A 13849-nucleotide genomic window follows, 5' to 3' on the forward strand; every position below is an offset into this window, starting at 1 on the left:
ATCTTAACACAATTTGGTTAATAAAATCTAACAAGTGTTATGTTCCGAAATTGAGATCTATGACTAAATAAACTGATAAAAGCGTATGTGTTCTTCAAGAGGAATAGATCTAATAGAAGGAAAGGAATTACCACTGTGTGAAATACTGGTATGCCTATATGGAAGTCAGTTGATTTGAAGGAAGTACAGTGGAAGACAGTTGGGTGAGGAGAAAAGAAGTTATAGAAGTGATGTCACTCTCGAAATATATAATTCGCCCAACAGAGTGTTTTTTATGAAATAAAGATAAAAAGAACTAGAACAGGTTTAAGATATATTGTCATAAGAGATTTCAATCATTAGAGACATGAATAGATGAGTAGGTGGATTTCCTTGTCTGTGATTTAGTTTCATCACCATAAGATTGTGGACTCAATAAGTAGAACTGCTAAAGAAGAATAAGTTGAACTGTGGGAATGACGGGAAGTTCAAAGATTCCATAACAGTAATGGAAGGCAATATTAGAAAAACATAGGCTAGACTATAGGAAGTAAATTAAAAAAAAAAAATTTCAAAGAAAAAACTGATGTATCCTGTGGTCCAAAACTCTAACGTGAAAATAAAGATCAAGTGATGTTTTTCCTGAAGATGAAGCTATGTGATTATGTTTTCATGAACTTGATAGGCTCAGTGGTTTGACACTAGAGAATTCTAAGTTTGAAAAGAAATTTACTCAGACTCTTAACTTTCCTTCCTCTGCTGCTGCCTCCCCAACTTTAGTACACACACATTCATTTTCAGTTCCAGTAACTCCACATAGTTACCCTCTTTGATCTTATAGCCTCCATTTCCCCCCTTAATTTCTGCCACTACACTGGCCAACTTCCTATTCTCCAAACACACTAGGTAGGCTCCTGCCTTCAGACCTTTGCACTGGCTCTTTCCTCTGTCTGGAATGCACTTCCCCAGAGAGCCACAGGAATAACTCTCACACCCCCTTCCCCACCTTTGCTCAGATGTCAGCTTGATAAGACCTATCCTGACCGCTCTCTTTTGTTCACTGATTTATCACAAATGTCTAGAACAGTTTGCTGACACATAGTAGGCACTTAAATATGGAAATGGATGAATATATAATTTCCCTTACATACATTCTGTTTCATGACTTTGTTTTCTTCCTTTTTTTTTCCTTTTGTCTTTCTGTGCTTCAATGTTCTTTCCTTTCCTCCACATCCAGTATTCTTTCTTCTTTGAATTGTAGAACCCTGTCTGTGTGTCACCTCTTTTGTGACCTGGCTCCAACAGGAATAATATTTTTCGATACCACTTTTTAATTATAGCACGTAACCCTTTGTATTTGAATACATTTTTTACTCTGAAGAAGCTAGATCTTATTTTCCTGATGAATAGTGGCTAACACATTATAACCACTCAGTTTTTTCACTAGAGAAAGCAAGTAAAAGAGTTTTAAATGGCTGCTCAGTAGTTCAGTTTTAACCTGCATTAATAAAATTCAAGTCCAGAGCTAGGAAGGCAGTGAGCCCACTGATTCACTTCACTGATCAGATCCGATCAGCAGTATTATGTCTATTTCTGAGATACCACACTTTAAAAGTGGCATTAAAAAAACTAATAAAATGCAAACGGTATTAATTACTGTCACATGAAGATGACTGAGAAATGGGAAGTTTAGCTAAAGGAAACAGATCCGAATAGTTGTCTTCAAATATTTAAAAGTCTACAATATTGAAGATTTGGAATAGTGTTTTAATTTGGAAACCTCTGAGAGGAGTACAGCCAGAATAACAATATTTTAATATTTGTGGTTTAAAAAAAGAGGAATGTATATGTGTACATGAATGACATTTGAAAAATAATCACAAATTGTCAATTTTCTCAAATATCTTGTATTTTCCATGCAGTTTTCATTCCTTATGTCAAAATTTGCTCTTGTTCCATTGCGTATTGATGGTTTTAATCAGAATTTTGGTTGAATATATTTAATCTATCTTGAAAGATTTCCTTTGGTATAGTGATCACTTAGTTTTTACATCTGTTAAATTTTCAAATAAAATAGCTTGTGGAAAAAAAGTTTTATTTAGAGACCTCAAATTTAACTCCAAAGACAAAAAAAATACAACACAACTTCTGAATAAAAATGTGGGGGTATTTTTAGTCACTGTACTCTTTTATTATTATTATAAAACCGCTAAATTAAGGATCAGAGTTTCCCATTTTGCTTAATTATCATTTGTGACTTATTTTATATGCCCTTTTATCTTTTCAATAATAACCCAAAACTAAGTAGAAATATCTTTATATCTAAATTGAAAGAATTGCATTGAAAGAATTGCTTTCAACTATTTTATCCTTAATGAAGGAATTTGTTTTCACATGTACTGTGTAAGAGTGCCTTAGAGGACTTCATACTGGAAATGAATGTGTGGTTAATGCATGCAGTGGGTGGTTTGGGGACTAGAAAACCAACTCGTCTCAATGGGTTTTTTTAATCTTTCGTTCTTACATTTTTTCCCTTTCTATTCCATTTTTAGTTACTCTTCCACGTGTAAATATTTTTATTGGCACAGGGCTACTGATTGCAAATTTTTGCTTTAGTGCTTCTGGATAGTCTTGACATTTACTAATTGTCTGCTCAATGCCAGGTGCTATATACACATGCCTCCTAACTTTTATGATCTCATTTAATATATGTAAAGAGATTATATAAAGCCTCATGCTAACTAAAAATGTTAATGTTGTTTTTAAATTTAACTTTATTTAGTATGCTCTAATTTCAGGACAATTAAGGCACAGTTCATGTTACACCAACCATCTTTTCTTGCAATAAGGAAAATGAGTGAATTTATTTCAAAGGAAAACAAATATCCTGGACTTAAAACATAGACCAATGTGAACTAATCACTTGGTACAAACCTTGAAAAACATACACCACATAGGATTTAGTCACTTGGTAAAAGCCCAATTACATAATGTTATTTTGTTAGAAATAATGCAAAAAGAAAGATTATTACTTTGTTTTTACCTTCATTTGAGAAATAATGAAATATTTTAATTTTGAATTAAAACTTTTTGCAATGTTTTGGAAATGTTATACTAAAATATCCTAACCTTAATGTGAAAAAGGAAAAGACTTTGTATTAAAGTTTCTTTACTTTCCTAAACCTAGGATGGTAAGCGGATGTTTGGCACCTATTTTCGTGTTGGTTTTTATGGAACCAAGTTCGGAGATTTGGATGAACAGGAATTTGTTTACAAGGAGCCTGCAATAACCAAACTTGCAGAGATATCTCACAGATTGGAGGTGAATGCTGTGGTGCTTCATAAAGTGTCTTAATCTGTAATGATGAGTAGACTTTCAATCCAGGTTTAATCATTTAATCAGCCAGATCCTGCCACATAAACTACTCATTTAGAGTATAAGGATTTTTGATAAGTACAGTAATACTTGTTCGACTCTTTCAAATCTTTTATGGCAACAGTAAAATAATATTAACTATTTTTTTGAGGCTCAATTTTCACACATATTTTAGAAACCATTATACCCTTCAGAATTACTTCATATTTGTGAAGAAATATATGGTATTATCACATTTTGTAGAAAAGGGCATAACGAATTGAGTAGCAACTAATGATGGAACTAGAACCCCCAAAACTTTCTGACCCAGAGCTTTATCTCTTTGGGTTAATTGAGTCTCAGTGAGATATCTTTAGAATTTAAAAGCCTGAAATCACACCTTCAAAACACTTCTTAGTATCCCTTAACCTTTAGTTACTCTTCCACATATAAATATTTTTACTGGCACAGGGATACTGATTAAATTTTTGCTGTAGTGCTTTTGGATAGTCTTAATTTTCACCATAAATGATTAATTTTCATATTTATGAGGCTAACCAATCTTTCCTGCTAATGTTGTCCTTTTCAACCTTTCTCTGTTCTTGTCACTCAAAATGTGGTTCAGGGACCAGAAATTGGCATCACCTGGGAGATTGTTTCAAAGGCAGAATCTCAGGCCTTATCCTAGAACTTCTGAATCAAAATCTGCATTTTAACAAGGTCCCCAGGTGATTTGTATTCACCAAAGAGTTTGAGAAGCACTGCTCTAGGCTTCTTTTTTAATTCTCAACTGATGTTACATTCTTACTAGTGACTTTCTTGGGCTCAACTTCCATAAATTGGCTTAAACGATGACTTTTTGTTTTTCAAGAGGCTTCGCAAGTTTTGGAAAATATTGAGACGGGATTTCCCAAACTTATTAAAAAAATTATCTTTGGGGGAAGAGTAGGGTTTCTCTTTTGAGGATTCAGATTTAATTTTTCCTTTTCAAACAGCTCCATTCATTGCCCATGCTGCTACTCAGCGTCATATGAAACAGTCACTACATTCTTGACTCAGGCTTGCCTTTTCGAAATCTAAACATGTACAATACTTCAACAGGTCAATGCTTTTATTTGAAAATTCTGGAACATTACATAAAATTATTCATAAAAATGAATGCTTGTCCATTGGCCCATGTCTGCAAGAAATCAGACCACATCAAACTCAATAAAAGATCCTATGCATCAAAGATCCTGAGTGTATTTTGTTTCTGCTATTTTGTTCCCTTTTTGTTTTTCTTGAGGACCTCTTGTGGAATCCTGTACTTTTATTGAAGAAAATAGTTTTCTCCTATTTTATGTTATTTAAAGTGAGTAGATGGGGATAATATCAAATAAATATGGACTGAAACCAGGCCAATTTGTAGGCTAAATACAAATTTTGTGAACCTAAATGATTATTACTTTGTAATTATTGACATGGTTGTACAAGAACTTACTAAATGGCCTAATTTTGCTCAGGAGTCTCCCTCAGGGGCCTTCTCTGTTCTCTAGTACTGTTACCTTCATGTAAAAGGTTTATTTTTCTTTATTGTAGGGATTTTATGGAGAAAGATTTGGAGAGGATGTTGTTGAAGTAATCAAGGATTCTAACCCCGTTGACAAGTGTAAATTAGATCCTAACAAGGTATGGTTGATTAGACTGTAATGACACATAGACATGTCTTTGAGGCTCTGTAATTTTGTTGGAGAAAGACTGAATGACGATTTAACAGTGAGGAAATGAAGGACTTTTTCCTTTCCCAGGCATATATTCAGATTACCTACGTGGAGCCATACTTTGACACATATGAGATGAAGGACAGAATCACATATTTTGACAAAAATTACAATCTTCGCCGTTTCATGTACTGTACACCCTTCACTTTAGATGGGCGTGCCCATGGAGAGCTTCATGAACAGTTCAAACGGAAGACCATTCTGACTACTTCTCATGCTTTTCCTTATATTAAGACAAGGGTCAATGTCACTCACAAAGAGGAGGTAAGTTCACAAATGGGGAAACAGAATTAGTGAAACAAATACATTGGAGCCATGTGAGAATAGTGTGAGTGTAGCATTATGTACCTCCCCTCACATGGCAGTATACTAGAACTTCATCCATTTTGATCGTTAACTTTAGATTAATTTTCTAAGTCGCTAGCTCACGCTCAGCTGTTGGTTTAAAAGGTTGTTTTTTATTTTTCATTTAGGCATCCAAAGTTTGGGATTTTGTTGTTAGATAACAGTTTACAATTGGTGTCCACTTTTTTCATAACTGATTATACATAAAGCTCATTAAATAGTTTTTTATCTGTACACTGACATAACAGATGTCATTTCACCCAGATCATCTTAACACCAATTGAAGTTGCTATTGAAGACATGCAGAAAAAGACACAGGAGTTGGCATTTGCAACACATCAGGATCCCGCAGATCCCAAAATGCTTCAGATGGTACTCCAGGGATCTGTAGGCACAACGGTGAATCAGGTTAGTGCTTTTTGCTAGTCCTGTTTGAAGTATAAATGGAATGTGGAATGCTTTTTTTAACTATGTTTTACAAAGATCACAAGTAAGTGCCAAATCAAGTGAAAAAGGTATGTGTTAGAACTGGTTGCAAAAGACACTGAAAGGGTAAATGAAGGTAAACTGAAAAACAAAAATTTTTAGAATAATCTTATTTTTTGATCATACCTTATATATGTACACAAGGTATTACTATTGATTTGTCACATGCAGATAAGAAGCCATCCCTATTATCTCCTTGCTGATGATTAGGTAATATTCCAAGGTAAGGGAAAATCCAAACAGGCTTCAAGTAAGATTTCATGTAATATGTCTTATCCTATTTTTCAGGTTAAAGGAACAAAGCCAAAAAAATGCCCTATCAAAACTGAAGTAAACACTTTAAGACCTTACCCCCTAAAAATATACATGACTTGGAGGTCTTACTTCCAAATAAGTTTTCAAAAGACATCATCTTTTATTTACATTGTTAGGAATACATTTGGAATACCGAAGAAATGTTTCAGGAAATCAAGTCTAACAATCGGTGGATTGACGATTGATTGCCAGTAGCCTGACAACTTTTATATCTGGGGTAAATTAAAGAATGTAAAAAACACAAGCAAAATGCATTCATGAATACAGTAATCAATCCTTGAGCTCCTACTCCTCTTTTTTGAAAAATGAACGAGTACTTAATTGCAGTAGGCAAGAATCTAGATTTGACATTAGGAAAAACTAAAAACATATTGCCAGAATCTGTCTCTGAAGAGTTTTAATATAGGCGTAGATATGCAATAAGCTTAAATACAGCCATCTCGGTGCTAAGAAAAATCACTTAGGTAAATTCTATCTCTGTGATTTTAGCAAAGACAAAACACCTCTTATTTTCTTATTTTCCAGGGGCCTTTGGAAGTTGCCCAGGTTTTCCTATCTGAAATACCCAGTGACCCAAAACTCTTCAGACATCATAATAAACTGCGACTCTGCTTCAAAGATTTTACTAAAAGGTATTCAAGGCTTCCTACATAAAGATCTCCAAATTGAGAATGTCCAATATCATAGTATAAGGGTTCTAAGGGACTATCGAAAGGAGAAAATGTAGGAAAGTAGTTCACAATGAAAAATAGTCCTTGTATTTTTCCAATTCCATTTACTTAGATCTTTTAAATGTTTTCTTAATATTTTCTTCGGAGCCCTTGTATATCTTTGGATTCATTCCTTGCTATTTAATATTTTTGTTTTTGTGAATGGTATCTTAAAATTACATTTTGTTTACTGGTGTATAGAAATGCACTTGAATTTTATATATTTTACAACAATATTATCAAACTCACTTTGTTAATTCTAATAATTAATATGTAGAATTTTTTTTTAAAGTGATGCTTAGGACCCCTGGTACTGTGTTGAATGGGGATAGTGATCAAGGTGATAAACTTCTTGTTCCTGATCCAAAAGGAAATGTTTTCTCCATTGAGTGTAATGTTTTCTTCAGGGTTTTTGTAGATATTTTTAATTATGTTAAAGAAGTTTCTACCTATTCGTAGTTAATGCTGTTTTTTCATCATGACAAATTTTAAAATTGTATCAAATGGAGTGTGTGTATATGTGTAATATTTGGTAAAAATAGTTTCCTGTTAAAAATACAGGAAATTTTGGGGGGAGTTTTGCAACTTTTTTCATGGATGAGATTGAATTATAATTTTTTCTTACAGGCCCATTAGGTTTTGGTATCCCTACCTTGAAAAAAAGAGTTGGAAACTCTTCTCAGCAATAGTTTTTTTCACCTATACTCTGGAATATTTTTTTTTAATGCCTTGGAATAATTGTGTTATGTTAGGATTATCAGTCCTTACAATGTTCGGTAGAATTTACATTTTGGTGTTTTCTTGGTGGATAGATTTGTGATTTCATTGATTCTGTGTATTTGATGGTTTTAGGATTATTCATGTTTTTTCTTAAGTCTGTTTTGGTAAATAATATTAATCCAGAAAAGTATACTTTCAGATTTACTTGCATTGAATTGTGCATAATATCCTCTGTACCTTTATAAACTTCTGCTGTATTTGACTTTAGGTCCCATTTTAAATTTCTAGTAGGGGATATTTGGCTTTCTCTCATTTAATCTTGCCAACACTTTAGTCTATTTTTTCAGCTTTTTTTTAAAAGAAAAACTTTTTTATTTATTGATATAGAGCTATCATTCTTTTAAATTTTTTCCCTCCTTCATATGAGTACTTCAAGTTTATTCTGTTCTGTTTAAGTTGCTTAGCGTTTCAGTTTGAGCATTCTTTTCTAACATAAGCATTTAAGGCTATACATTCTCCTCTGAGCATCACTTGAGCTACATTCTGCAAGTAGTCATATATGTACATTGTTTTTTAACATCCTTTTATTTATCAGAGTCCAGATATTTTTTCTTAACTATTTGAATACATTGGATAAAGGATTATCAAGATCTATTCATTTAAGAAACATTTATTTGAACACAAGCAAACCACGGTACCAATTGCACTGTATCAGTGCCTCATAAATGAGTATGCTTGTATCTTTACGGTGATTTTAGTTTAGTGGTGATATTTGAAAAAGATAGCTTCAGATTTAACATTAAAAGATATATAATTTTCAATTAAGTGAAAACTGGAAGTGAATGTTAGATTTTAAAGGAACTTAGTCGATCATCTCTGTTCTCTTCCCTAATCCTAATACAAGAGAAGATATTTAACATTCAACAGAGAAACTGAATGGCTTCATCATGGTATATACATACATATATATATATATATATATATATATATATATATATATATATATATATATATATATATATCACTAAGCCCTCAAACTATTCCAGAAGAAATCTTTTGATAACACACTGTTTTTTTCTAGGTGTGAGGATGCCTTAAGAAAAAATAAGAGCTTAATTGGGCCAGATCAAAAAGAGTATCAAAGGGAACTGGAGAGAAACTATCATCGCCTTAAAGAGGCCCTACAGCCTCTGATAAACAGAAAGATCCCTCAGTTATACAAGGCAGTATTACCTGTCACCTGCCACAGGTACGCTTATTTCTATATTATTTTGGATATCTTCAGAAAAATGAAATCTGCTTGAATTATTTAATAGTGAATTAGTGTAACTTTTATTACATGGTTTCAGATATTGTGTCTCCTGAAACCTAACAAGTTCAAGTAGTATAAGCGTTTTATCACCTATACATAAATCAGCCTACAAGATAAAAGTCAGTTCTTTCTATAATTCATGAATCATAAAGTTGTGTTAAGTATTCATACGAACCAGGACACCATACGTAAGTCTGGCCTCCTAAAACTATTCCTTTTAAAATCCTGTCACAGATTCTGGTATTTTTGTGGGAGAATTCACTAGAATATATCAGGAGCCAGGCATTTATTTCCCTCAGCCTTGATAGTGAATAGTATATTCTTCTAGATTTGTACTAAAATAGGTAACCCCATTAAGTATAAAGAAAACTTCAGTATTCATCTCCACTTTCTAAGTGTGACAAATAAAATTAGAAATAAAAATAACTTGGAATTTCCTACAACTGATCCTAGTTCTACTTGAGCAGGTAATTTAATTAATTTTCAGGTTTTTCCTTGGTAAAATTTCTTACTTTGAAGAGGTTGTGAAAGTTGAATAGCATGTAAAATTCCAAGCACGGTGCTGAACATTTTACTTTTTAGTACCTGAATTCTGGACAGAGCATGATTACTGCTAAGATTCAACTGCTTTTTCTGTGTTTTGAAATCCAAATGTATGTACAACTATTGAATTATTGTGGCACCAATATTTTACCACCCTTTTTTATTGAATTAGTAACAGTAAAGCCATTAATTGTACTTAACCTGATTTATATTTGGAAGGCCTTTGAAGCTGCTTATATGAAAACACTGTAGAGACATGGTATAATAATATACTGCAAAAGAAATTTAAACTGGTATTTGATTATCTGGGAATTAGTCCTTGTTCTTCAGTGATCTAATATTTTTGTACTTCAACCTCTGAAAAAAATGATACACACTTTCATCTAAAAAATATCTACTAAGTGCCTCCTATGTGTCACGTCCTCTACAGGGAACATGTAGATTATCTGAATCTATTCCACAATATACAGAAACAGAAACCAGAGGGCCTGTTTTTGATCCTTTCTCTGACAAAATATTTTGCTTCCATCCTGTACTGATGTGAGACACCCTAGATGGTTTCCTCTTAAAATTCCCAGTGGGAAGCAACACTTTTGGCTTCCCCTTCAATCTTTTTAGAATTTCTGCCTTCTTGCTGCCTGGAATCCCACCTCTACCAGTTTTACTCTCCGCAGTCAAAGGTGCTGGAGTGAGAGTGCTGGGTCCCTGACGTAATCAGGCAGTTTCCTATGCCAGTCTTACTCCCTTCAAATCTTTCCAACTCCTTTCAGTGGAAAGACTGTATTCTTCCTATTTGATGGTAACTTTCCCTTACACTATTAGCCTGAGTTTGCCTTCCTCCATGATCTGATGATGATAAGTCCTCCAAGCTTACGTTCTTAATATTTGCAGGCCGTTTTTCAGAATTTAGAAAAACTCTTTATAGTGTCTAGCTTTTAATAGTGCTACTTTCCCTGGAACCAAAAAAACAAACTTTGAGATTCAAAGCTGAACATGACTTCTTTGTACCTGCCCTCTCCTTTCTTAGAGATTGTAAACCTCAGAATTTAACCTTAATAGCAGGAAGGATAAGTGAAAGAAATTAACTTAAGAATAAAGGAAAAGACATTAAGACGTATTGAAGAATATTATTCTCTTCACTCTTAACATCTTCTGAACTTAGAAAATAGAAATTCCTTAAAGTTTGAATTTTTTATTTTGCTGATTTACAAAATCTGGAATATTATTTTGCAGTAGGCTTATAAGGTATTAAGACAGTGGTTCTGAAAATGTGATCTGGAACCCCTGGGGTGGAGGGTCCCTGAGACCTTCAGGGGTTCCTGAGTCAAAGCTAATTTTATATTAATACCAAATATTATTTGCCTTTTTCACTGTTACTCTCTTATAAGAGTACAGTGGTTTTCCAGAGACTACATGCAATGTGATATTGTTAAGACTAAATGCAGAAGCAGATATGAGAATCTAGGTCTTCTATTAAGCCAGACATTAAATATGTAAGAGTGCCACACATCTAAAATTTAAGTTTTTAATAAAAAATTATATTTATAGTAATATGTAATGGGTTATTTTGTAAAATAATTTAAAATTTTAATTTCTAATATGGTAAATATCAGTATATAACCCATATAAAGAAAAGCTTCCTGGGGCCCTCAATGTATAAGTATAAAAAAGACCTATAAAACCCAAGTTTGAGAACCACTGATTTAAGACTTAGAATATTTTAAAGAAACACCTACCTTTTGCCTTTTATTATAATAACCACAAAAAAATATTTTTCTTGTTTTATAATATCTAATGTACCCATTAAACTAATGAATAAATGATCAGTGGACTTGGCAAAGTGGTTAGTGTAACACACTTTTAATCTATAGAGAAGCCAGAAATACAAAGCAGAGTAACTTAAAAGTTAATAAGAAGTCTGGTGGCAAAAAGCTTTAAAGTTATTTTTTGATAGCAAACTTTTGAGATAACTGTGGCAGAAAAAATGTAAAACATATTTTAAAGGAATTCTGTAAAAATTGTTTCCTTATAATTATATCCTTTTTCTTCCCAGAGATTCCTTCAGTCGAATGAGCCTGCGCAAAATGGATCTCTAAAATAAATACGTTTTATTCTTTTGAAAAGAGCTATGAATTCAACATTGAGTGTGAAAAGTTAAGATCTATTGAAAAATAAGACTTGGGACTTAATTTACTCATTAATTTACTCATTGAAGAATGCAGTGGCCAAAACTGTAGATTGTTCGAAGTTTGAGACTCATGGCTATGGCTTCTAATGTTCTGGTAATATGCTGTTATCTTTTTTGAAGACATTTTAATGACTCAAAAGGTACACTATACGTTTACCATTATTTATACCATAGCTAATGTTAAATTTATTTACTTTAAGTTTGTACTTTTTAATTTATATTACCATTTATAGATTCATTTTGGAACCATTTTAAATGTAGTAATGCTTATTTTAAAGGTACCATTAAATATGTGAACGTTTACACTAATTTTACTGAGTGGGATTTTAAAAAATTTCTTTATTGACAAAGGCAGAGAGTAAGTTAAAGCAGATCAAGAACTAGTTCCAAAACTAGCAAAATGGAAAGTGAAAAAATTGAGTCACTTTAGGACCCCAAAGTCTCAAATTAAATAAACAAATAAATTAATGGGTGTAGATATTAATAGTTGGTTCACGAAACCTTTAAACTGGTTTCTAAGCTATTGGGTAGGTGCGAAAGTAATTAGTTTTTGCAATTTAACCTTTTTAACCACAATTACTTTTGCACCAACGTAATATTTTCCATTTAGACCCCCCCCCCAAAAGGGACTTAGACTAAATTGCAGAAATAACTTTACCTAATAAAATTGTCTATAAATTACATACAGGGATAGCTAATACCATTGACAGTAGCTTGATCTTTGACCTTATTACTCTAATGCTATTGTTAAGAACTGACTCAGCAACTAAAATGAATGATTCCTGTATTTCAAATTAAACAAGCCAGTCATGCTTTTAGTGTTCTAAACTGTTATTAGAAATCTGCTTTAAAGCTATCTTACATCACCATGAAAATAACATTAACAGCTGCTCTTCGATTTTAATCTACCCTTTGAATGACTTGTATTTTTTAAACTTGTATAGATTTTACAAATTACGTGTAATGAGTAAAATTAGCTGTTTTAATTAAAATTAAGAATTTAAAATTATAACTTTATAAGAAACTAATGCAAACATTTTTGACAATTATTTGGCAAGTTTTTCCAAGAAAGTGCATTAATGATTTCTGGATTGTTTTGAACAATGTTTTTTCTTTGTGTGGTATTGTATCTTATAGAAAGTCATCATTTATAACCTGTCCCTTTTACTGATCAGTTACATGAATCACGTAGAACTGATCAAATTTAATACAGTGCCTTCATTCTGTAGTTGATGTTGAAAACAAGATCTCAGAAACATCTGATTCTCCTGAGTGCAAAGGTGATGGCTGGTATCTACGCCCTCCGGCCAATCTTTAAAACGGGCAATATCACCTCAAATTCCTCTTACCTACATCAATTCAAAGACTGAATCACAAAAAGGTTTTTCAGATGTGTCTATAATGCTGGACCACAGGGGTTAACTCGAGTGTAACGTCAAAAATATATTTGGGGACAGAGGATCCAGACGAACAATAAGGAAAGAAGGAGTTAAGAATGGAAACTCATTAAAAGGTAACATACTCTCTTCTTTTAGGGTGGGGGTGGACGTAAGGGAGAGAATATTACATAATCCTGAGGTCATTTCTCATTAGGTTACATTTATGTAAGTTTGAATTGTTTCACACAAAGCTCAGTGACAATATCAAGACTTTAAACATTGATATAATTATGACTTATCATGTATTTACTAATTATTTTCTGACTTGTCTCAGAAGAGGCTTCCTCCTAAACATTGGTATACTGAACACTTGCCAGCTTCCCATGTACTCCAATTTTCTTTAAACTTTCTCATATCAGGAATCTACACTAGAATGATTGTCCCATGAGTATTAGAGGCCCAGGTTCTATCCTAGAACTATCCCATCAGAAGTTTACGGGTAATGTTCAGGGCTGTTTCTTTTTAAAAGTTCCGTTAGTGATTCTGAATGTAGGTGAGAACTGTGACTTTTTATATCACACCATCTTATGGAAGAATGTAAGACATTATTTAACTATGTAACTAATTAGTTGACAGGCACTCTTGTTGAAATGGGTGTAACAGTATTATTCCAATAACATTTATATATTCTTTAGGTTTTTTTTAGTATTAGTACCAAGAATATCCTTTAGCAAGTCATAAAGTAACTGATCATTTA

At 32.8% G+C, this 13849-nt stretch overlaps 1 protein-coding gene across 9 annotated transcripts in view; it reads left to right on the plus strand.

The window, feature by feature from the left end:
* Positions 1-12812, plus strand: part of DOCK7 (dedicator of cytokinesis 7) — a 185012-nt gene extending 172200 nt beyond the window's left edge. For 5 of the 9 annotated variants that reach the window (XM_081056499.1, XM_081056493.1, XM_081056496.1 and 2 more), the window contains 7 exons: positions 3176-3301; positions 4913-5002; positions 5122-5358; positions 5704-5847; positions 6766-6872; positions 8752-8919; positions 11579-12812. In XM_081056499.1, the coding sequence (XP_080912625.1) occupies positions 3176-3301; positions 4913-5002; positions 5122-5358; positions 5704-5847; positions 6766-6872; positions 8752-8919; positions 11579-11621 (915 nt within the window). In that variant the 3' untranslated portion in view covers positions 11622-12812. Of the gene's footprint in view, positions 1-3166; positions 3302-4912; positions 5003-5121; positions 5359-5703; positions 5848-6765; positions 6873-8751; positions 8920-11578 lie in introns of all 9 variants that reach the window. The other 4 variants (XM_081056491.1, XM_081056494.1, XM_081056498.1 and 1 more) reach the window with 2 other exon arrangements.
* The last annotated feature ends 1037 nt before the right edge of the window (positions 12813-13849 follow it).

This window comes from Rhinolophus hipposideros, assembly GCF_964194185.1.
Source record: "Rhinolophus hipposideros genome assembly, chromosome: 8".
Lineage (NCBI taxonomy): Eukaryota > Metazoa > Chordata > Mammalia > Chiroptera > Rhinolophidae > Rhinolophus > Rhinolophus hipposideros.